The following is a 21,615-nucleotide window of genomic DNA, read 5'->3' as shown; positions in this document are numbered from 1 at the left end:
TCCCCAGGGCCAGAAGCGGGACCGCCCGCTCTGAAGCAGGGCCGGTTCTCAGCTGAGAGAGGGCGGGGGCCGGGGAGGGGCCCCCGCTGCGGGGCGGCCCCTCGGGCCCAGGCCGCGGTGGGCGCTGCCGCTCGGGCGCAGGCCCGGCGGCCTCCGGCCGCCTCAGGGGCGGGGCGGGGCGGTCCCTCCTTGCCGGAAGGGGGAGGCCCCGCCTTTCCTGCCCGCTGCTGCGCGGCCTCTTCCTGCTCGAGCTTCCTGCTCCGGGGGCACCGGCGGGCGGCAGGTGGGCGGCCTGCGGGGCCGGGCGGCGGGAGGGGAGGGACGGCGGGGGCCGGGCCGGGCCGGGCCTGCTCCGCTCCGCTCCAGCGGGGGGCACGGGGAGGGCGCGGCCCGGCCCGGCCCGGCCCGGCCCCGAGCCGCGGCGGCTGGGCCGCGCGGCCTGGGCGTGTGGGTTGCTGTCCCCTGGGGCCGGGCCTCGCCGTGAGCCCGGGCTGAGTCACCTCTGGCGGCGGCCTGGAGGCTCGCGGCTCCCCCCTGCGCTCCTGCTTGTGCTTTGCTTCATTTCATTTCATTTCATTTCATTTCCTGGATTTACCTTGCGCTGTCACTTCTGGTGTCCGTATAATAAACGGCTGTCGGCCAGGCCTTTCTGACTGTGTCAGTCTTACGGACGCCGGCTCGATCTAAATTCAAATAAAAGTAGCTAAAATCGGGTGTAATGAAGGCCCCGCGGGGAGAACGAGATTTGGCTCGAAGGACTTGGGCTGAGGTCTTGTGAGTGAGTGCCTCAGGTTTTGTTTTCCTGAGCCCCACGCAGGGGAAAATTCAGTGCTTTGGTTTTGTGGGTTAAAGTGGTGGGGGAAAGCACGCGTGGGCGACGGGGGGTGCTGGCCTGGCTACGCGGGACTCCGCAGGTGCTTTTTCTGCTTTATGCAGCTTGAACTGTAGACGTTATTTCTTCACTTAGTAGTCAGATATGAAGGTTTGTGGTTCTAGATTCTCTCAGTTACCTACCTCTTCTTCTGATCTGTTTTTTGGGTTTTTTTTTTTAGTCCCCCAGGGTACTCTAGCGTGTAGCTACTGTCTGCCTGTAATGCACCAGATCAAGCTGTCTGTCCCTGAGGTTTCTGCAAGGAGTTTGTGATTAACAGCAAACGTAATTCTGTGTCAGGTGGTTTTATGGCAGTAAAGTACCTGTTTGGGCTAGGATAGGGATGGGGAGCTCTGTAGGTGGGAGGCAAACGCTTCAGAGAGCAGTCGGGATACCTCAGTGGGCAGAGAATATGTTTTCTTCTGAAACAAAAAGCATCTGTGGCACTGAGTGGATGTTTACAGTATTGCAAATAAAATAAAGGCCATGCTATTTATTTTATGCTAGTGTATTTTCTGTCGCTGTACGAGTACAGACAGAGCAAGCAGTAAATTAGGAGTCCAGTTCTTCCAGGGAATTAGCGTTTCAGAAAGTACACTCCAACCCCCTGAGCACTTGTGTCTTTCACTGCTGGTCCTCTCTGTTGGTAGCTTCTGGGAGGGGATGCTGTTCCTCTGCCTGCTGTCAGACCCTTTCCTCTTGACATATTGTTTCTTTTTTCCCAGATTAAACCATATATTTTTATAAATGGGTTGAAAGATGAGGGTGGCTTTAGTGACCTCCAGTTAGAACATGCCTTTTTCTCTTTGGTTTTGCAGTGTTCAAGAGATTCCATCAACTTTGTTTAAAAAAGTTAAGTTTCATTAAGCACTGAAAAGGAAGAAAATGTGCGGCTTTGGAAAGGACAGCATGAGTTACAGGTCACACATCTGTCCTGTGACAGCCCCAATAACGCAGCTCAGTCGGGTGGTGGGAAGTGGAGGAAGACCAGAGGCAGCAGCAGTTTCAAGCACTGGTTCGAGGCACGACTGACTGCATGTCCAGATTAACAGTTCTGCGGGGTAGTGTTGTCGATAGTACATGCACTGCTCCAAAATAGCTGAGAGGTTTTTATTTTAAAATGCAGTAACTTTTTTCTGTTTGATAAGGCCACGGAAAATTATAAATAAGTGTGAAAGTAGATTTTCCCTTTTTACCCTTATTTTGGAGCAATTGTTAGTCTCCTCAGAAACCTACAGTTGGCAGAACACGAGCTTGATAAGAACCTCTAGTTTCTGATCTTCATTAAAAAGTGCAGAGCTTTTGAAGCACTCCTTACAGGGCTGGGAACCCTCTCGTTCTGTGTCCGAGCCCTGACGAGCACAGTGGGTGCTGGGCTGAGAGCTGGGATGCTCTGGTGCTGCTGTGGTACGAGTAATCTCTGATAACTGTATCAGAGTCTTGTAGTTTTTTGCTCCTTCTAGTACGTAACATACTGTTTGCTAATGCTGGCGTTTAATAAATTTAATTCTATAGGAGAACTGTATCTCTTATGGCGCCTTACGTGGCTGCTGTCAGGATGTTGCGTTTGGAGTTTTTTGTGTCTGTTATTTATCTTTATTGGTATGATTTTTTCCCCCCACTTTCTAGTAATGGCAACCTACACTTGTATCACTTGCCGTGTGGCTTTCAAGGATGCTGACATGCAGCGTGCCCATTACAAAACTGACTGGCATAGATACAACCTGAAGCGTAAGGTTGCTGACATGCCTCCTGTCACTGCTGAGAATTTCCAAGAGAGAGTCCTAGCCCAGAGAGCAGTAGCAGAGGAGCAGAACAAAATCACTGCCACTTACTGCACAGTTTGCAGCAAGAGATTCTCCACCTTCAACGCCTACGAGAATCACTTGAAGTCCAAGAAGCACCTGGAGCTGGAGAAGAAAGCTGTTCAAGCTGTCAGCAAGAAGGTGAAAATACTGAATGAAAAGAACCTGGAAAAAGGGTTGGCCCCGGAAAGCGTAAACAAAGATGAAATGAACGCAGCTATTCAGCAAGCCATCAGAGCACAGCCATCTTCGTCTCCGAAGAAGACGCCTTTACCTCCTAGTAATGCAAGCGGCTCCCCAGTTTCTACGGGAAGCACCAGCTTATCACAGAGTAGGGAGCGATCGGAAAAACCTCCACGGCTACAGTGGTATGAACAGCAAGCAAAGAAGCTGGCCAAACAGCAAGCAGAGGAAGAGGAGGATACGGAAGAAGGTAAGGCGATAAACGCACTGACAAGAAATAGCTTGGGGTAGGCTATGTAGTGGTTGGTTTTGTGTAAAAGCCTGCTTCTGTTTCTGTAGTGGTACAGCATTTTCCATCACAAAAGGTCTTCCTGGTGATTAAATTTTCAGCTTAACGAAGGAGTTAAGGTTAGCCCATGCTTGCCGTCAAGGACGCTGTGTTAAGTGTCTGAACTCCCAGCTGCACAAGATACTAATGCGTGTGAAGATTGAATATAAACAATTCCTAATATGAGTGCTATTTCCCACGTAGAATTCCAGGGGAAGTTTCCTTTAAGGGAGGCTAACATGAATTACCCTAAAACTACTTCTGAAAAACAGATGAACAAAAATCTAGTCATGATTATTTGCTGTTGCCCCATCAGTCACTTTACTGATCTGTTGAAAGGAGTTGGGTTGGTTTTGTTTTTCTCTGCCCATCAAGACCAGAGGAGAAAGTTGGCTCTTTAGCCTGATGCTGTGTGGCATAGCTTCTCAGCATGTCGGCATCTACATTAAAATTAGTTTAACCGAGTTGCCACCCCAACTGCCTGCCTGTTCCTGCTGCTTCACCCTCACCACTTGTGTGGATACAGCTCTTTGTTGGAGTTCAGCCTGGAAAGTGGACAACTGAAAAGATCAGAGCTTGAGAATTCCCAGAAAAGCGTTATTTTTAATCTGGACGCTTTCAGTGCTGTGCAGCTCCAAATGCATTTATGGGAGCAGTGGGGTGCAGTGATTTAAACTGCAGCAAGGGGGCAGGTGTGAATGAACTGGGACCATACTGTGCCAGCTTCACTACTGAAACCATAGTGTCACGTTGTTACATCTGTTATAGCAGTTTTATGGTGGTGAAATTTCAGTCGCAATTCAGGGAATCTGTTCTACAGGAGAAGAAACGTATACCTCTGAACATGCATCTTAACATCTAAAGAAGGGCCCAGCTTGCACCTGTTTTGTATTAATGGGTTAGTCATAAATTGTAATGCTAAAATCTCAGTAGGTTTCTGAATGTTAATTTTCCTTTTAAGTGTTTGTCCAGGAATGTTTCCTACAAGTCCTGTTAATTCAGTGTCAGGCTTTTAAAGTTATTAAACTACATCCTATAGCAAAGGTCTTTAATTAGCAGCCTACAGCACTGGGGAGCACCGTGTTCCCTGTTCTCAAGCACTCTGTGCACATGGCAGTTGGAAGGGGACCAGTAGGAACAGAGTACTGGGAAATGCTCACTGCCGCAGATCTGAACTCCTTAAAAAGGATTCCTGGACCCCTCTAGCAGTATAATCAGATTGCTGGCTCATCTGTCCATTAATGAGCTCTGCAGTAATCTTGCAAATGTGTAAAATTGTTAGTATATCTTGCTGTATACTAACATAAAACGTAACGTAGTATATCTGTGACAACTGGCTTTGTTTTTCTCTGTTAAAGGTGTATGTGAGAACAGGAGTGTGTTTTCCCTCGCTGCTGAGTCACTGCTGGAAATGAGTATTTTCATGATTTTGACAGAGTTGTATTGTTTTTAATGAGCCATACATGTGTACCTGTGCTGTGGTGAATTAAATTTAAGGCTTTGAAACAGCAATAAAGTGTTAATAGTTGAGAAAGTGGAGGGGGAAAAAAAATATCGGATCTGCCAACTTTTTTATGAGCAGACTTGAGCCTTGCTGTGCATCTTACAAAGGAATGTGTTTTACTGGCAATGGTATATTCTTGCACCTGGAAGTGACTGTGTGGCACTTAGCTGTAAGAATAGAAAATGCAATATTTTCTGTGTTAACTTTTCCTAACTTAATTGGGACTTGTTTTGCTTGAGAGAAGTAATAATATAAATAATTTTTTTTTTAACTTCCTTTAAAAGACTGGGAAGATATGGACTCTGATGAAGACATTGGCTCTGAAGAAGAGATGGAAAGTGTGGAAGAAGAGGAGGAGCAGGCAGAAGCCGAAAGCAGTCCTGCTGTTGGGGCCATACCAGTCACGGACTGCTTGTTCTGTCCCCACCATTCAAGATCGCTCACGAAAAATGTGGCGCATATGACAAAAGCTCACAGTTTCTTCATTCCAGACATAGAGTACCTCGTGGATCTCAGAGGATTAATCAAGTACCTGGGTATGCATGTAAATGTTCTCTGATTTTTCATCAGGATAATTATATACTGTTATTGCTTATTTTCACTTGGATATGACTTAAAATGGTTTTGGATTTTTTGGTGTAAAATTGAGTGCTGTCTAGTTCAGTGTTTTGATCATGAACAGGACCACGGGTTTTCTGGGCAGAGTGAGAGAAAACCCCACTGGGCAAACGTGGTCATGTACCCTGTAGGTCTCACGTAGTTTTCTAGCATTGAGAAAGTTGTTCAGCTAACATGACATTTAGGACAAAACTCCATTGCTAAAGTGTGCATATGAATTGTGTTGTCGTACTAATGAGTCGCAAGTATTTGCCTCATCGGTTTGCAATACTTGTGAGAGAGCTAAAAGCTAGAAAAAAAATCTGTCTTCCTTGAAGTCTACAAATAATGATGAGAATAAAATAATTTTGGAGTATCAGGTAGAAAACTGTGTTGGAAGTATGAAATTTGTTATTGAGAATACATAATGATCCATACCTTGTCATATGAAATCTTTAAATGCACAGACTTGTCCCTGATGGAGCCATATGGTCAAGGCATAGGAACAGCAGGGCTTTTCTGGAAACAAAGGGCTCAAGGCTCTTCCTTGGTCCCTCTGCCTGCAAGCTGGGAAGCCTACATCACAGAAATGTTAATTATTGACTAGGGAGGCTCTATTCAGACCAATAGAAGTGTCAATGTTTTCTGCAGGAGAGAAAGTTGGCGTTGGGAAAATCTGCATCTGGTGCAATGAAAAAGGGAAATCCTTCTACTCTACAGAGGCAGTACAGGCTCACATGAATGATAAAAGCCACTGCAAACTCTTCACAGATGGAGATGCTGCCCTGGAATTTGCAGACTTCTATGATTTTAGGTGAGGACGCTTTTCTTTGAGTGGAGCACAGATGGGGACAGACAAAAGGGCAGTTGAATATTACATCAGAAACGATTATTCATTCTTAAAATTTAGTTCCGTTTCTGGTACTGATACTTATTTTGCATAGCTGGTTCACCACTTCTCTAGGTAAGCATAACAACATGATTGGTCTCCTCTCCTGTGGCCACTAATACCAGTCCTATATGAAAATATGTTTTGAATTCTGTTTCGAGTGCTTGCTGTTACTGAGTTTAGATTTCAGTGCACCAGCAAAGACCATAAAAGGGCATAACTGTCTCTTCCACTACTTTTTAGGCAGATTGTGGGCTTAATACCCACTGTGGATTTTTTTTTTTTTTTTAAGTAGCTGGAGTTAAACAGGACTGCTGTGATTTAGAGGCCTCTTGTTGAACTTCCTGTAACTTATCCTAAGCTGTGTTCATTTTTGTCAGAAATACCTCCTATTATGGTGACAGGTAGATTTAGTGGAGCCTCTTGGAGCGCTCGTTCAGTCGCTGTGCAGAGCTGGTGGGCTGCACAGTGGTGGTTTTTCACCGTAAGTCACTGTTAAGTGTGTGGCAGCAGAACCGTGCTGAGTTATAGAAGCAGGTGGAGGAAGAGTGGTCCTTCAGCCTCTGTTCAGGGCAGGGTGCTACTGGGAAGAACTCTCAAACCAAGGCAGGTGAAATGTGACAGTGTTTGCGGCTTGCTGTAGCTGTGCGTGGCAGTTCTTTTGTGTGATGGGCCTGGATAGCTGTGGCTGCTCACCATCTGTAAACCATGTACTGCTACTCTTCCACAGGAGCAGTTACCCTGATCACAAGGATGGGGAAGATGCGGAGGTGCCTGGAGAGCGCCCAGCAGAGAGAGAGTTGGATTATGACGATGACACCATGGAGCTGATCCTTCCTTCAGGTAGGCATAGGATTTGTGTTACAACATACTTTCTCTGCATTTCTGATAGCTGCAGCCATTACATGCAACATAGGTCATCGTTGTGAGTGTTTTCCTTTGGCAAGGGAGAAGGTAATTTTGCATCTAAGTGTCTTTGGGGTTTTGTCCTCACCTTTCATTATTTTCACTACTAAGTAGTTCAACTTCTTCAGCATTAATGTGTGTGTGGACTGGGGCAGGGGTTTCCTTTGCCCACTTTTATCTCTTCATTAACATGTGACTCTCATGGTATACTCCAAGAGCTTCCATATCTTGTTTTAGTGCAACTTGGAGAGGCTATAACTTAGGTTACCTAGCGTAGTTGTTTTGCAGAGGCAGCTGGTAACTAATTTAGTAAACTAGTTCGGTAAAATTAATTTATTTAAACAACCTTACTCTTGCCTTGTATAGCATTTGGCATTCTTGCTTGCGTTTTTTTTTTGTTTTGGTGTTTTTTGTATGAGGGGACTTCAGCCCTTTCATTCTGAAAAGTGCTGCCAACTACACAGTTACAGAAGATTTCCTGAATGGCAGCACGTTACTTCCCTGGTTACTTGAAACAGCATTGCCTCTCCTCATTCCCCTAATTAAAGTTTTCATTTCTGATAACTGCCTGTTTGTTATCTGAGCTAAGGACCTCTTGAACAACAGCACTCCTTGGTTTGTTGGTTTGTTTTTTTTTTTCCTTCAAGGTACAGTGCAGTACAGCAGCTCTTACAGTAATTATATTGAGTTCCTAATAGTCCTAAAGTTTTTAAGGTTCTGGACCTTTTAAAAGCGTTTATCAGCATAGGGATTTTCCACAGTTTTAGCAAGATGCATGAATACTGCATTTCAGAAGTTGCTTCATTATGCATAATAAGATGTCCCCTCCTCTGAACAGGTGCAAGAGTGGGTCATCGTTCTTTAATGAGATACTACAAGCAACGGTTTGGTCTGTCAAGAACGGTGGCTGTTGCGAAAAATAAGAAAGCAGTGGGTCGGGTGTTACAGCAGTACAGAGCTTTGGGCTGGACAAGTCAGACAGGTAAGTGACAGTGTGAGGTTTTTGCAGAGGAGGAGGTTCTGGCATATCACTCTACAATTAAATAGGTTGAGTTTGTTTCACAGTTGTGGGTTTTTATGCAGTAGTTTCTTTCCTGATGTCATTCCTGACATCCAAGCAGAATAACTTATAGGAAGTTGTTTGTGTCTAAAATCCATTGGAGATTCTGTGCAAGCCCTTCAGTTCATTATCATGCGTGTTTGTGATATTTGGTGACTTCCTAAGATTTGTTGGTTTCTGCCTGTCAAAACCAATACTCTTGCTATTTAATAATGTAACATAAACCATTCTTTGACAGCTAGAATACTTTTCCAGTTGGGGAGCAGTGAGGTGATCTATATCAACTTTTGAAATAAAAGAATCGCACATTGGAATGCAAAACAACTTCTTTCCTTAATCACAGTCATGGGTATTCATAGAGGGAACGGGCCTTTCTCACGAGAAAAGTGAAAAGAAGTGTGCCAGTATGGGAAGGAAAACGTATAGCTAACTGCTGAAGTAAATGGACAGATTAGCTGGCTTGCATATAAGTAGTAAGTAAGCTTACAGACATTTATCCCTCTTTCTCTTCCTCCTCTCTCCCTGAAGGGGCAGTCTTTGCTCAGCAGCGTGATATGCAGTACCTGCAGAGGATGAAGTCAAAGTGGATGCTCAAGACAGGAATGAGTAACAATGCTACAAAGCAGATGCATTTCCGGGTGCAAGTCAGATTCTGAGTTGCCAAGAGCGCTGCATGCAACTGGTTTTGGGAAGGGCGATTTAATGGTTGCTGGGTCGAGGATTCTGTTATTAAACTGGACTTGGTACCTACCAAATGGGGTTGTGTATGCTGGTGTGCCTTCCTGTCTATGAGAAGAGCAGGGAGCTTGTCTCTTCCAGTGAGATGATGGTTGGCCTAACTTAAAAAATAAAATATCTTAAATGGAATATGTGGCAAAGTAGTCATGGCTATGAATAAAGATGCATGCGTAGTCTTGCTGCCCATCTTTGTGCAGTCCGTTTCCATGGGGCAGTTCACACGGTCATTTTTCTGAAGAAATTCAGTTTCCAATTCTGCAAAATGGTTAAGGCCAAGAGAAGATCCTAGATCTAAGAGCCTGAGATGGAGTGTATTGAAGGTTTTCACTTGTGGTGCAAGACATAAGTTAGTTCAGCGTTTTGGACTTCTAGCCGGCACGATTGAGGTGAATGCCGCAGGAAGATTGCTACTTGTTTGCCTGTCCATTCATTGTGAAGGCAGTTACAGTCAAGTTGCACTTCTGCGTTTTAGGATTACTCTGGATTCCCCTAGTAGTGGCTTTCATTGGCATGATTTTAATGTAAGTTTTCTTCCTCTCCTGTGAATGGTGTGTGCGTAATATTACTGGGAATGGTAGACGGAGACTTTGTCAATTAACACTGTATTTTGACCTCTTAAAATAATCCACTAAAGTCTCCCTAAGAAGTAAGTTCAGAAAAAGTAGTACTGTTGGCATATCAGCACTTCTGAAAGAGTGGTATATTTATGGGACTCTTAGGAAAGTGATCATTTCACAATGGAGGTGCATGCTGTGTATTTTTGTTTTGTGGATTTGTCTGTGGTGTTTTGCCTTTTGTTTTTTTCTTTTTTTTTTTTTTTCCCAGTAAGTTCTACTGCCTTGGAAGTTTTTTGCTGTTCCTGCTTTTACTGTGAAGACAGAACTTGATCAGTAATGTAGGCTATAGATTCGACACAGCATTTACTAAGTGAAGTGACCTATTAAAAAAGGTACAGATTTGAGTGAAAACTGATGCAGAGAGAATTTTAAAGAAAGGCTATGTTCACATCTAAAATCTTAAACTGAAGTTGGGTTGATAAATGAGCACCTCCTTTTTCCTGGCAAGGCAGAGATCCTGCCACTATGTATCCATAGCTGCATCTTGCTCACATTTGAATTTACTCCAGAGGGTTTGCTCTGGGTTGTTAGAAGTAAGACATCTAGTCTCAGCTACGTGACTCACTTAAGACATCATATCCTCTATTATTACACTCATAACCTGGCCCAACTTGCAATTACGGAATGAATTTCTAGCACTGAGGGTATATCCTACGTGTATTTGTTAAGCCTCAGCATCTGGCCCTTGGGAACTGCTCATATCTTTTTCTTGAAAGTTAGAGATTACTATCAAAGGGTCTTATGCTTATGGACAAGTTAGATTGTCTTTACACGTAGAGCAAAATTAAATGCCACAAAAATGTAGAAATAGAAGGGCTGGACTTCTTAACCAGAATCTTAACCTGAAGCCTGCTGAACTGGCTTTGAATACCAGGATAAGTCATCAGTAAGCATCAGAGCGGTATTCAGGCTGGAGCTTTTGGAAAACACTCATGGAAGGTCCAAAACTTAAGGACAGGACAATTATCCTTGGGCATAACCCAGTACAGTTGCTAAAGTCTTAGTGGTAGGTGTTAAAGGAGTCTTGGCAGTGAAGGCAGAAATAGAAGGAGGTAATTGATCCAGGGAGAGATGCCTTTGGGTCCGTAAGGTTCAGGCTGGAGGTGCGTGGAGTTTGCTGCTCTCTGCAGCATGAAAGGGCAATGTTCTCTCTGCAGGCTTGCTCAAAGAAGGCTGTTGCTTATGAAAAGATGGGGATTGCCTGAATTTTCTGAACAGTCTAGTTCAGAAGGAAATGCAAGTAAGCAAAAATGAAAATTGGTAGTCATCTGGCAAGTCACAGGGAAGCTGAAGGAGGCAATCTGTATAGTATGCACCTGTGATTCTGTCCTATATGTCTTACTGCAGTTTAGTTGGAAGAAAATGGAGAAGAGGTACGGAAACCTACTGTTATTTTAAAGGAAAAATTTTAACTCTAAGCTGAAAATGGGTGCCTTGGAAAACCAGCAGAGGGCATAGGAAAGCTTTTCACAGAATTGTGTGTACTATGAAAATAAAGTCTAAGACTGTGGAATACCGGTAGGGTGAAAAGGCAAAGCTCGCCACTAACATGAGTTACGATTAGCGCTAGACTTCTGTGAGATGAATTGCTGATAATACCTTCATGTGGGTCCAGGGAGAGCATTGCTAGCAAAGGGTAACTAGAACAAGTATGCGGATTGTCTACAGTATTCAGCAGCAGTGCTACAGGCTGCACAGCATGTAGGTAACTCCAGTTGGGTCAAAGTATCTGAGAGTGTTTTTATTAAACATGCTTCACGGTGTTACAGTTTAGTCTTTTACTTCCCTAGCCTAAATCCTAAAGATTGTATGGAGGATAGCCGAGGGCAGTTTTTTGTTTCCTAAAGGAATTCCAAATGCTGATGTTTCCCATCAAGGACCTATGTTTCCAGCTATGACCTAGCCTTGCACTTGTGCTCCCCTGCTCTGACCTTGCATTTTCTGGCTCTTACGATCAGAATGAGAAGAAAGTAAAGTCTAGAGGCAACCAGGTAGATTTGAGACAGTCTCTGGATATAGTGGGTACTCTGGGCAAGAATTTCCCGGTATGACTGTAATTCAGTGGGTGTGCTGTTCCCAGAGGAGGAGATGATCCCTTCTCGAGCTGGTGCATCCATAGTAGGAAAGGCTGGGAAGAAGCACAGAAAAGGCATCCTGTTTTGGACAAGGTTGGGGTTCTGCCTGCCTGTCCATCCACTAACAGCTGACTGTTGAAGTGGTCCCGATGCCGTGTCAGGCATTGCAGAATGAATTAGCAGAATGAAAGAACTGGCAAAGCTGATAGAGTACATCTGCCGTCTCCTTTTGGAAGTAGTTCTTCTGTTTTGTACGCTTAAGTTATCTAAAAGCAACCCAGGTGGTACTAGAGGGAAAAACATGTACCCATTATCTGGAAGGGAGGGGCTGGGAATGAGAGAGAAGCATGTGGGATGCAGAGTGGCAGAGACAGAGGAGAGTCAGATACATAAAGCATCCAAACAGCTTATTACGCTGAAGCTGCCAGTTAACAAGTAAAGATCTATTTAAAGTGAGCACTCCCTTTAAGAGTGCATTATTGATCCCTAATCGGTTTCCACAAGGTAGAGGGCCTGAAATATAAAGGAGTTGGACCATTGCCCAGCTAACATCTGATGCTTGAGGGGCATCTGAGTGAGATTCTTTGCTACAACTTTTAAGAGTTATTTTTGATGTATTAAAACAGAGGCATCCTGTGCTGATGGGCTTCATCTGCTCAGGGGCTTGGTCACCTTCCTCCACACTATAGGCATAAAGCTGCTGGTGGAAAACTGCACCTCAGAGCTGCAAGTGGGTTTACACTGTTATGACCTGTAATAGTTGAGAGGTTAGAGATAAGCTTTAGGGCATATCTGACTGAAAATTAAAAATACATCTTAAAAGCTTTGAATCTTAGTGGTTAATTGCTTTAGTCCAACTGACTACCATACTGCAGCTGGAAAAAAGCAGTCGCCAGACCGTCATCAAATCCTGAGTCCTCAGCAGTCGGCAGCGCCGGGACAGTTAAGATGACCAACTGATGGCGCTCCGTGTGTCAGAGCAAGCCAAGCCATCTCTTGTCAGGAATGTGACCCAGAGGAAATTTCTGTTCTCTCTCCCACTACATCCCAAACTACCCTGCATGTGATGCAGCAGCCAGGCGCTTCGGGAGTAACAGGAGACCTGTAGCCAGTTTTGTGTTAGGGATTTCTGCATGTGTCTAGGGTACCAGACTAAGAGCAGAGTAATAAATGCTAGCTGAGCCAGGAAGGCAGTGGGAATCACTCTCCTCTAAAAGCAGTCAGCCCTTCCCAGTGTAAAGTTATGTGACTCTTCCCGAAAGCAAAAAGGGATCATTAAACAGGTTTTTAAATTACATTACCAAACAAAGATTTATGTGTACAGTTCTCTGATGCAAGAAAAAGGATTGTCTGACATTGAGACATATTTTCTATCATTCATTATGCTTGTGTTGGAGTCTTACTTGCTTCCCACTTCATTGGATTTAGTTTTTCAACTTTTTTTATCTTTGCCAAGAATTTACAGTGGTAAATTCCATATCCTTGGGTATGGAAATAAGAGGTTTGCTTCTTCTGCGTCATGTGTTAATAGACAAAAGTGAACATGTACCTGGACTCAGAAGAAGTGCATAATCACATCATTAGATGACCTCATATCTTAACATTCCTTTCTTGAAGGATCTTCAGGAAGCGGGTCTGGGTAGGAATTACTGACAATCAGTAACCTGAATAACAGAATTAGCAGCAGCAAATGCTGTTGGTTAAAGACGGGGGGGGGGGGGGGGGGGGAATCTTCAAACTTCTTATGAGCTCTAGAGGCCACAAAGAATAACCTGATGTTTTACAAAACGAAATTTGTAGCAAGATACATTTCTCCTTGAAACACTTCTTTCTTTATTCTGCCAGCTCAATGAGAACTTTTTTTTTTTTATTTAATAATTAAAGCATGCCTGGAAGATCCAGCTAGAAGTTTACAAAACTAAGTGGCTCAGTAAATAGTTAAAGAAGTTGCCTTTCTACAGCAATGCTTGGTAAACCGAGCACCTGAGATGTGTAAGAGCTGCGCTGCAGGATAGGCTAGCACTCGGCTCTGGGAGCATTTTCCAGCACGCTGCGAAGGAAGAGGAGCGTTCCTGAGCGCACACCCTGTGGCACCTCGGCTGCAGCGCGCCAGAGGGGATTTCAGCCTCTGCAGCACGCTAATGTCAGGCTCTGCAACACACATGGTTGCAGCCCCAAATACCATCCGAGGCCCGAGCGTGGTGTCCTTGCTTTGGTTTCCTCTATTATTTGTGATTCTTTTAAGCTGGAAAAGAGGGCGTGCTTGTAAACCTCAAGGCCAATTTGCCTTGCATTGCTCCACCTCAACCAAATCCCACCATGCAAAAACAATTTCACATTTCCGATCCCTGCCAATGCCTGTTAATGATTTGGCAAGGTTTATACAGTCATCTGTAGATATGTTGGCTTCTTTTTTTCTAGCTTGGGTAGCTTTCCACCCTTAAATTTCCACTCTTTACAGACATGAAAGCAATCTGGCTTTCCTGGGCAAGATCTGCATTTGGTCTCGCACAATTCTGCTACAGTAACCACCACTAACGCCTTAACAGGTACGGCAACTATGTGATTGCCTACGTTATATGCACTGAAAATCTTGATAAAATATTCACTGAAGTATCCCAAAATCCAGATATTTTCTGGCATCTTTCATAGGTGTGGTCATACCTAGCTTGCTTAATTCCTTGCAATCATGGTATTTCAATAAATGTTGCCATTGAAGCTGCCATATTTTAACTAAACTATACTGATGAATGCATGCTTTCAAAATACAGCAGATGAAGAATTGTTTCAGTGTTTTTTTTTCCACTAAGTTTTAAGCAATACCAACTGAAATTACCTTAAACTGGCCATAGACCAAGGATAAACCTGGACTGTTATTTTTATTCAAATGATGTGTGGTAAGTTGGTGCCACATCCAAGTGCTTGGTAAATGCCATCATCTTTCTTCGTCTTTAATATAGGACCCTTGCCAGCTGCATCTGCTTTCCTACCAGTAGAAGGTTCCTTGTCCCACAGAGAAGGGAAAAGTGACTCATGAGGTGCAGAGCTCTGTCCATCATCCTCGAATGCTTTAGAGATTGGCCGATTGGCGTCGGTAGAAGGCCCACAGTTCATCGTACAGTCTATTTTTGTTTGCTTACTTCTCTGTTTAGCTCGGCCATGCCTGCGGTAGCTGCATGAGAGAGAACATGTTATGCTCTTCACTCTTCCAGCATCTAAGTCAACGTGGTTCTTCCTGCAACACAGTTCCTGACAGAAAAACAGCATTTTATAGGAGAGGGGAAGAGCAGTACAATCATGGCTTAGTCCCGTAGCCCTTTACAGAGCACAAAGAGAGGATTAGGTGGCTCAGCCGTGGCCACACAATTCTCTAGCAAGGAGCTACCAAGAACTGATCAACAGGATCTAATGCAACCTCTCACCTTGCCCCAGGGTCTGGGCACCTATTTTCAGTTGTAATCTGAAGCAGAGTGTCCTCTCCTGAGAGCAGGTGCTCTTCAGATAACTGACCAGAATTGATTCAAATGTTGAAGTGCTTGCAGGAGGGTGCCTACTTCTTAATTAATAGGCCGGCTGTTCAAATTCTTTGTTACTAGGCAGTTAAATATAGAAATCAACCAGATGCCTTTGAAGTTTTATTTTAAATGACTCGGTCTTTTGGCCCCATGAATCATCCATTTTTTTTCTGTACTGTGGCATAGCTCCAATAAGCGATCCCAGTACAGCCATTAAGAATAGCTGAGGTACTTTGGGCGGGCTTGCAGCCAAAGCTGTACGTGCATACCTAAGTTACTCAGGGTCGTGTATACAGGAAATTAGTGCCAGAAACTGCAGTCAGCCCACCTCAAACATTTATCATGTCTCAACGACAAGATCACCCAGACTTAGGAGGTGACCAAGCATTGAATAGTTTGGAAATCCACTTGTTCTTATTGATGGTTTGATACCCTTGCACTGTGCACTTGTTTTGCTGCTGCTTGTATCGCCTTGTTCCTAGGGCATCTCAAGCCGGCCTGTAGCTCCCAGAGCTCAGGAGAGTAGCCCCAAATTTATGCTTTGTTCCTTGACACCAGCCCTTTTAGGAGACTGAGCTCCAAGTAAAGTAAAAGAAGCCCCTTGATAACTCTAGCAAACAACCAAAGGAAACCTAATGGCAAAATACCTTTTTACATGTCTGTCTTCCTGCAGTTTGTGTCAGCAGGAGCGGATCACAGCTCACATTCTCGCATGCTTGCTTAAGCGAGGCATTCCAGCATGCAGGCTCTTGAACTTCCAAGCCCATTTATATGCCTGTCTGTGACAGCTGCATCTATTAACAGCAAATCATTCAAGCAGAGAGAATAAATAAATCCTCTGTTATTCTGTATAATATTTTACTGGCTCATTGATTGTGAGGAAATAATCCCATTTTGACTGGCTAGGTTGTTTGATGTCCAGTGGCAAGTGCAAGAAATCACCATGCCTAGGACTGAAGGTCATGCAAATGCATTAAATCGTGTGTCAGGAGCATCCAGGTTAGCTGGGCCCCACCTGCCCACATGGTCAGTAGCTCTTATGGACAGTTTTCCCATAGGTCTTTCAAACCTTCACACAAAAAATATCATAAGAAGATTAAAAGGCAATGGTTACCTTAATATACTTGGCCAGATCCCCCTTTGCGTTTTTGTTTAAAAGCAACATTACGAGAGCAGTTTATGGGCTTTCCTCTCTCATTCACATTCTATTCTTGCTAAGATCTTGCACCTTTAATATATCTTTACTTCTCAGGGTTTTATTGTCTACCAGTTACATCTGGGATGCTTCCGAGGTCTGCATGACCAAGGCATTCATTCCTCTTGGCTACTATCTTGAAGGGGATCTCTTGAGAATATTCTTGGGAATCCACACATCTTTATCTTCCCTGTTTTAATTCATTAGTTGCCTAACAGCACCTCTCAAGGTTATCAGAGCAAAAAATGAAATCTGCAGCACAGCTTAAAGGGTTTGGAGGAAAAGAAAAAAGTAGTACGATAAGGGGAGGAGATTTTGTGCAGTCTAAGACCCCTGCATACTGAATGTGTAAAGGTTTGCAGCCTGCAAGAAAAGAGTCCCAAAGGATCTTTAGAGGGTAATATTTACAGAGTAGTTGCTTAATGTTCTAAAAGTCCTTTGAAGAAGCAGGTGAGCTATTCCTATAAACTAACCAAATGCTTCAGAAAAATATGAACTGTAGCCACTTCAGCATTTTCCAGCTATGGAATTGGTGACTGGTTCTCAAGTAGATGTAATGTATTTGATTTAGTTCCTTTTTAACTTCTTTGCTTCTCTTATTTCTTAGTCATCACGTACACGGGGCTTTTGCTTTTTTTCTCTGTACTGTGCTACGACTATTTTATGGAGCCATTGAAGACTAAGCTGGAATTCCTTCATTAATACAACAGCATCAATTTATGAATGAGTATCCAGCAGGTTTCAAAAGACTCTTCCTCCTTGGCCAAGGTGATGATACTGCAAAAAGCCTCAGCATTCTTGCACATCTGTTCATCTTCCTATCTGGCATGCCCTAGCTGGAGGACAGCTACAGATCAAGGTTACAGCCAGAAAGAGGTAAATGTATCCGGACAGAAGGAAAAATATAACTTGCAGTAGGGACCGAGGTCTCTTCTGCAGCTTGGAGCGCCACATGACACTGGGGATGTTCTCCCCAAAAGCTTAGCTTTTTGGAAGGGCTCTGACTCAGTTCATTCAGAATGGCTTCAAAAGGGACAAACCATTGCTTGCTTTTTCTATAGTTGAGCTCAGTGCCTCACTTGGAGACAGAACTTGCTTTCTTACGTCCAAAAATTGGTTACGGTTTTGACCAGAGGTGTAAAACTTTACAGGTAGCACACCAGCCTCACAGAAAATGCCAACTTCTGTCCACATCCTATAGCAAACACACAAATTGCCTTGAAGTCAAATATAGCCCACAATAGCAACAAGAGGACAGGGCAGACTATTACTTTTTGTGATACATTGGTTTGTAGTACAGCTATTAAAAAGCAAAAACATTTCTGTCACAGGGATAAGTTGTCTCCAGAAGTCAACCACCAGTGAACTTCAGCCAGCAGACTGGAAGCAGCCCAGTCCAGCTTATCAGGGGTGTAAGAGCTCCTGTCCTGTACCTTGACAGCTTTCACCGAAATCCAGCTTCCTCTACAGCCCGTTACGCTGCAGAGTGTCTGCGTGAGAGGGAAAATACTCTCTCCTACAGCCCTTGGAAAAACCTGGTGCATGCCGCGGAGCTAAGGGGCTTGCATAGGAAATCCCACCTCCGCTTCCAACCCGGGCACGTGCATTGCACACACCGTGGGAGAATCCGGTGGAGGCTGCTGCCTAGTGATGGATCTCTTGGGTCTCAGTTCTTTGTGCTGAAAGTAGAAAGTAAAAGATCTGACTTTCCTGAGCCTGTCCTTGAGAACAACACTGAGTTATGAGCAGACATTTTCATAAGGGAAAATTTTCCCTGAGAGCCCTGAGGTAAGCAGGTAAAAAGAGGGAATGGGGCAAAACATGCAAGGAAAGACCCACGGCGGGGAAAAAAGCAAGTCTGTGCGCTGTGGTAAAGACCCCCTCACCTTTATTCATCCAAGGTGATTGCATTTCTGCTTAGCAGAGAGACAGGGCCAGGACTTCAGGCCAGTCACACTGCCCATTTCAGCAGATGTGTCGATGTTGCTCTGGACGCAGGAGCGCTTGACTGACAGACCAAACTATTTACCACCGTAACAGAAAACCGATCTTCAGTAAGTAGTATCAAGATGGGTGTTTCGGAAAACACGGACACCAGTTATGATACCAGTCTGGCAAACGATGCCGGCAGGACTTTTGAGGTCAGAGTCTCCCCTCTGCTCTCTCTGCTTTCACTAGGCTGTTCGCCCTGGAACTACTTCCAGCTTGCCCTCGCACGGGTGACGAACCGGGCAGATGGCATGCGGGGGCAAGTGGATGAAGAGTTTCACATTTGTCAGGAGCAGCCTTGTGACGTTTCCCTGAGCTGGTACTTCGCACAAGCCGAATGCTTCTAATGTTAGCTCGGGCGCCATATGGGTGGGAAGCGTTGAGGCTTCCTGCGCGGAGCCGGAGGAACGTGCTTTAGGCGGCTCGCGCGCTCCCTCTGGCACCCGCTCTCTGGGACCCTCCGCAGGCACGCAGCTGCGCCTTCCGCTGCTGCCTCCCCCCGCTCTCCTCCCAGTTTCACGCGTGGCGTCTCCCTCTGCCCCGCTCCGCTTCTGCTCCTACAGCCTGCCCGCGGCCGCATTTAGGCTCTAGCTGAGTGTCAAGCCCCTAGGATTTTCAGCCAAGAGAAAACAAGGGTTAGCTTTTGCATTCCAAGCAGAGCTGTGTGCAAGGTCGGAGAAATAACAAACTGGACCTCGTGGTCCAAATCCAGTAGTCATAAATGCTGCGTAATCTTAAAGGAAATGATAGCCTCTCTGTCCAGCGCGCCTCCCCCAGCCTCCCAGCTGAACTGCGACAGCTTGTAGATTTGTTGCCTGCTCACAAATGCCCTTTTTTCCTTTTTATCTCCTTTCAGTACTGTCATCTTGTGTGATTAAATAGGAGTCAATAGTGTCACTGTATGAGATCTAGATAGCTCGGTAGTATAGCATATGCTGATTCACCTAGGCTTGCTTTTTATTTGCCTTCTAAATGCAGAAGCCCAGCTCACCAGCATACAGAGCTTTATTAACAATATTCATGAGCTGAAGTTTTTATCTCACTTGGAGCCACACTCTGTAAGTGATAATGAACTTTAAAATGATCGTATTGAGAAAATAGCCCTGTAAATCAAAACCTTTTTTGCATGTTATTAGTCTTGTTAAACAAGCTTAAAGCAGTTAATGACTGAATGGAGGAAGAGCAGCATGCAGAACGTCAAGATTTGATGCTGATCCAGCTGATCAGCATGAATTATTTGCAAATGCGAATTGTGTTAAATACCTTATCACAGTAGTCGCAATGTTGTGGACTGAGTGCCTAGGTGTTCCCTTTTGCCAGTGTCATTTCATATGTACTGTACTTGCAACCCTTGACAGCATCTTCCATTATCTGGGCAGATAAGCAGCCTCCGTACTCAGCAGTAGAGCTTTGTCTGCTACCTTAACTTTTCCTCTGCATCGTTTCTAGAGGTGTAACACAGTATGGGGACTCTTTTGGGAAGGGGAAACCAAGAAGTACTGGAGAAATGGCTCCATCCAGCCTAGGGCCTGGTTATTCTTAGGATCTACAGGAAACCCCCTCAACCCCACTGAAAAGTCTCCTCTTCTGAGATCTGGGCTGAAGTCAAGAACAAAAGCCCAAGACATTTTGCAGCATTTTAGCAGCATTTTGCTTACTGATGGCTGCTTTTGGCAAGCAAACATCCCTGGGAGAGTGACAAATAATGCAGAACAGTAAGAGACATGATCATTGATCAACAGGGCTAAAATTAATATGTTAATCAGAAGAATCAGCCTCACATACTGAATTACATGTGATGTATGTTTATGTGGAAAGTCTGTTCTTTACAAGCCCAGAGGCTTAATATGCAATTGGAGGAGTGCCAAGGCAAGGGAGAATATTAATTTTCTTACTACAGTCTACTTTAAAGTGCATTGGTACTGCAGCTTGAATGATGAGTCCAAACTTCAGGTTTTGATTGTTTTCCTTTTGAATGGGAAGAACTCCATGCTCTTGTCTTAATGGACTAATCTGGCCTGTGGAACTTTATATTCTTTAAAATACATAACTGCAGCACTGGGAGAGATTCAATCCTTTCAGAAAAGTGACTACAAAAGATTACTTTCATCCTTCTCACATTACTGTAGAGCCTAATAAAAGCCGACATTGCACAGACCAATGATGCACCTGGTGCAGTTCCCTTTCTTGGTGGCGGTTGCTTCTAGGTGTGTGCTGGCAACAGCAGCTCTGTACCACCTTCTCCACCCTCCAAATCTTTTTTTTTTTTTTTTTTTTTTTTTAAATTGGGAGGAAAGGAAAATATGGCAAAAAATGTGCAAGAGCCCTTTGAAATATCGTCATGCATAGTTGGATTAGCTTCTTTCCTTTTACATGGCACTGAAAAAAGCCATGAAGAACAGAGGTGGCCCCACTGTCACAGAAGCAGGTTTTAATAGGAGTAATGGGTCTTATCTCAGTCCCTGCTGTCTGGAATACCAAACCCTCCCCTACAGCAAAAGGAGGCAAATCCAACCCTCATCTCCTTCCTCCAGTAGGGACCTCTAGGATGCATATGGATTGTATTTTTAAGATTCTCTGAAAGAAGGGAGCAAGAGTTTTATTAACTGTCCCTCTCTCCCTGCTGCCCCAAAGATATTAATTTTCTTACTACAGTCTACTTTAAAGTGCATTGGTACTGCAGCTTGAATGATGAGTCCAAATTTCAGGGTTTGATTGTTTCCCTTTTTAATGGGAAGAACTCCATGCTCTTGTCTTAATGGACTAATCTGGCCTGTGGAACTTTATATTCTTTACAATACATAACTGCAGCACTGGACTTGCAGGTTGCCCAAGCGACCTGCTCGGTTGATGTGGAGCGAGCAGTGGACATTGCCTGCCTGGATTTCTCCAAGGCATTCAGTACGGTTTCCCACAGGCTCCTCCTGGAGAAACTGATGTGTTCCAGCCTGGCCAAGTGGTCTGCGTGGTGGGTGGGGAACTGGCTGACAGGCCGCACCCAGAGGGTGGTGGTAAATGGCTCCTTTTCAAACTGGCAACCTGTCACAAGTGGGGTTCCCCAGGGATCAATATTGGGCCCAACGCTGTTTAATATCTTCATAAGCTATCTGGATAACGGGATCAAGTGTACCCTAACAAAGTTTGCCAATGCTACCAAACCGACTGGGGAAGTGGACACTCTGGAAGGGAGAGCCACCCTGCAGGAAGACCTGGATAGGCTGGAAGAGCAGGCTAGCAAGAACCTTATGAAGTTCAACAAGGACAAGTGTAAGGTCCTTCACCTGGGAAAACATAATCCAGCAGTGCAGCACAGAATGGGATTGACGTGGCTGGGGAGCAGCTC

The 21,615-nt window shown here is 44.5% G+C and overlaps 1 protein-coding gene across 3 annotated transcripts; it reads left to right on the top strand.

Moving 5' to 3' along the window:
* Positions 1–204: 204 nt before the first annotated feature.
* ZNF622 (zinc finger protein 622) lies at positions 205–9,067 on the top strand. Of its 3 annotated transcripts, none has more exons than XM_082310336.1 (7): positions 205–283; positions 2,501–3,109; positions 4,976–5,227; positions 5,940–6,102; positions 6,908–7,020; positions 7,922–8,065; positions 8,672–9,067. In XM_082310336.1, the coding sequence occupies exons 2-7, from the start codon at positions 2,503–2,505 to the stop codon at positions 8,797–8,799; spliced, it is 1,407 nt and encodes a 468-aa protein (XP_082166462.1). In that variant the 5' UTR covers positions 205–283; positions 2,501–2,502; the 3' UTR covers positions 8,800–9,067. The 3 variants fall into 3 exon arrangements, with proteins under 3 accessions (XP_082166462.1, XP_082166463.1, XP_082166464.1); XM_082310337.1 differs by lacking the exon at positions 205–283 and adding an exon at positions 462–778; XM_082310338.1 differs by lacking the exon at positions 205–283 and adding an exon at positions 1,710–1,723.
* Positions 9,068–21,615: the final 12,548 nt, after the last annotated feature.

Source organism: Platalea leucorodia, assembly GCF_965183815.1.
Source record: "Platalea leucorodia genome assembly, chromosome: 1".
NCBI classification, from domain to species: domain Eukaryota; kingdom Metazoa; phylum Chordata; class Aves; order Pelecaniformes; family Threskiornithidae; genus Platalea; species Platalea leucorodia.
The sequence above is the reverse complement of the archived record's forward strand: the minus strand, read 5'-3'. Positions and strand labels throughout refer to the sequence as shown.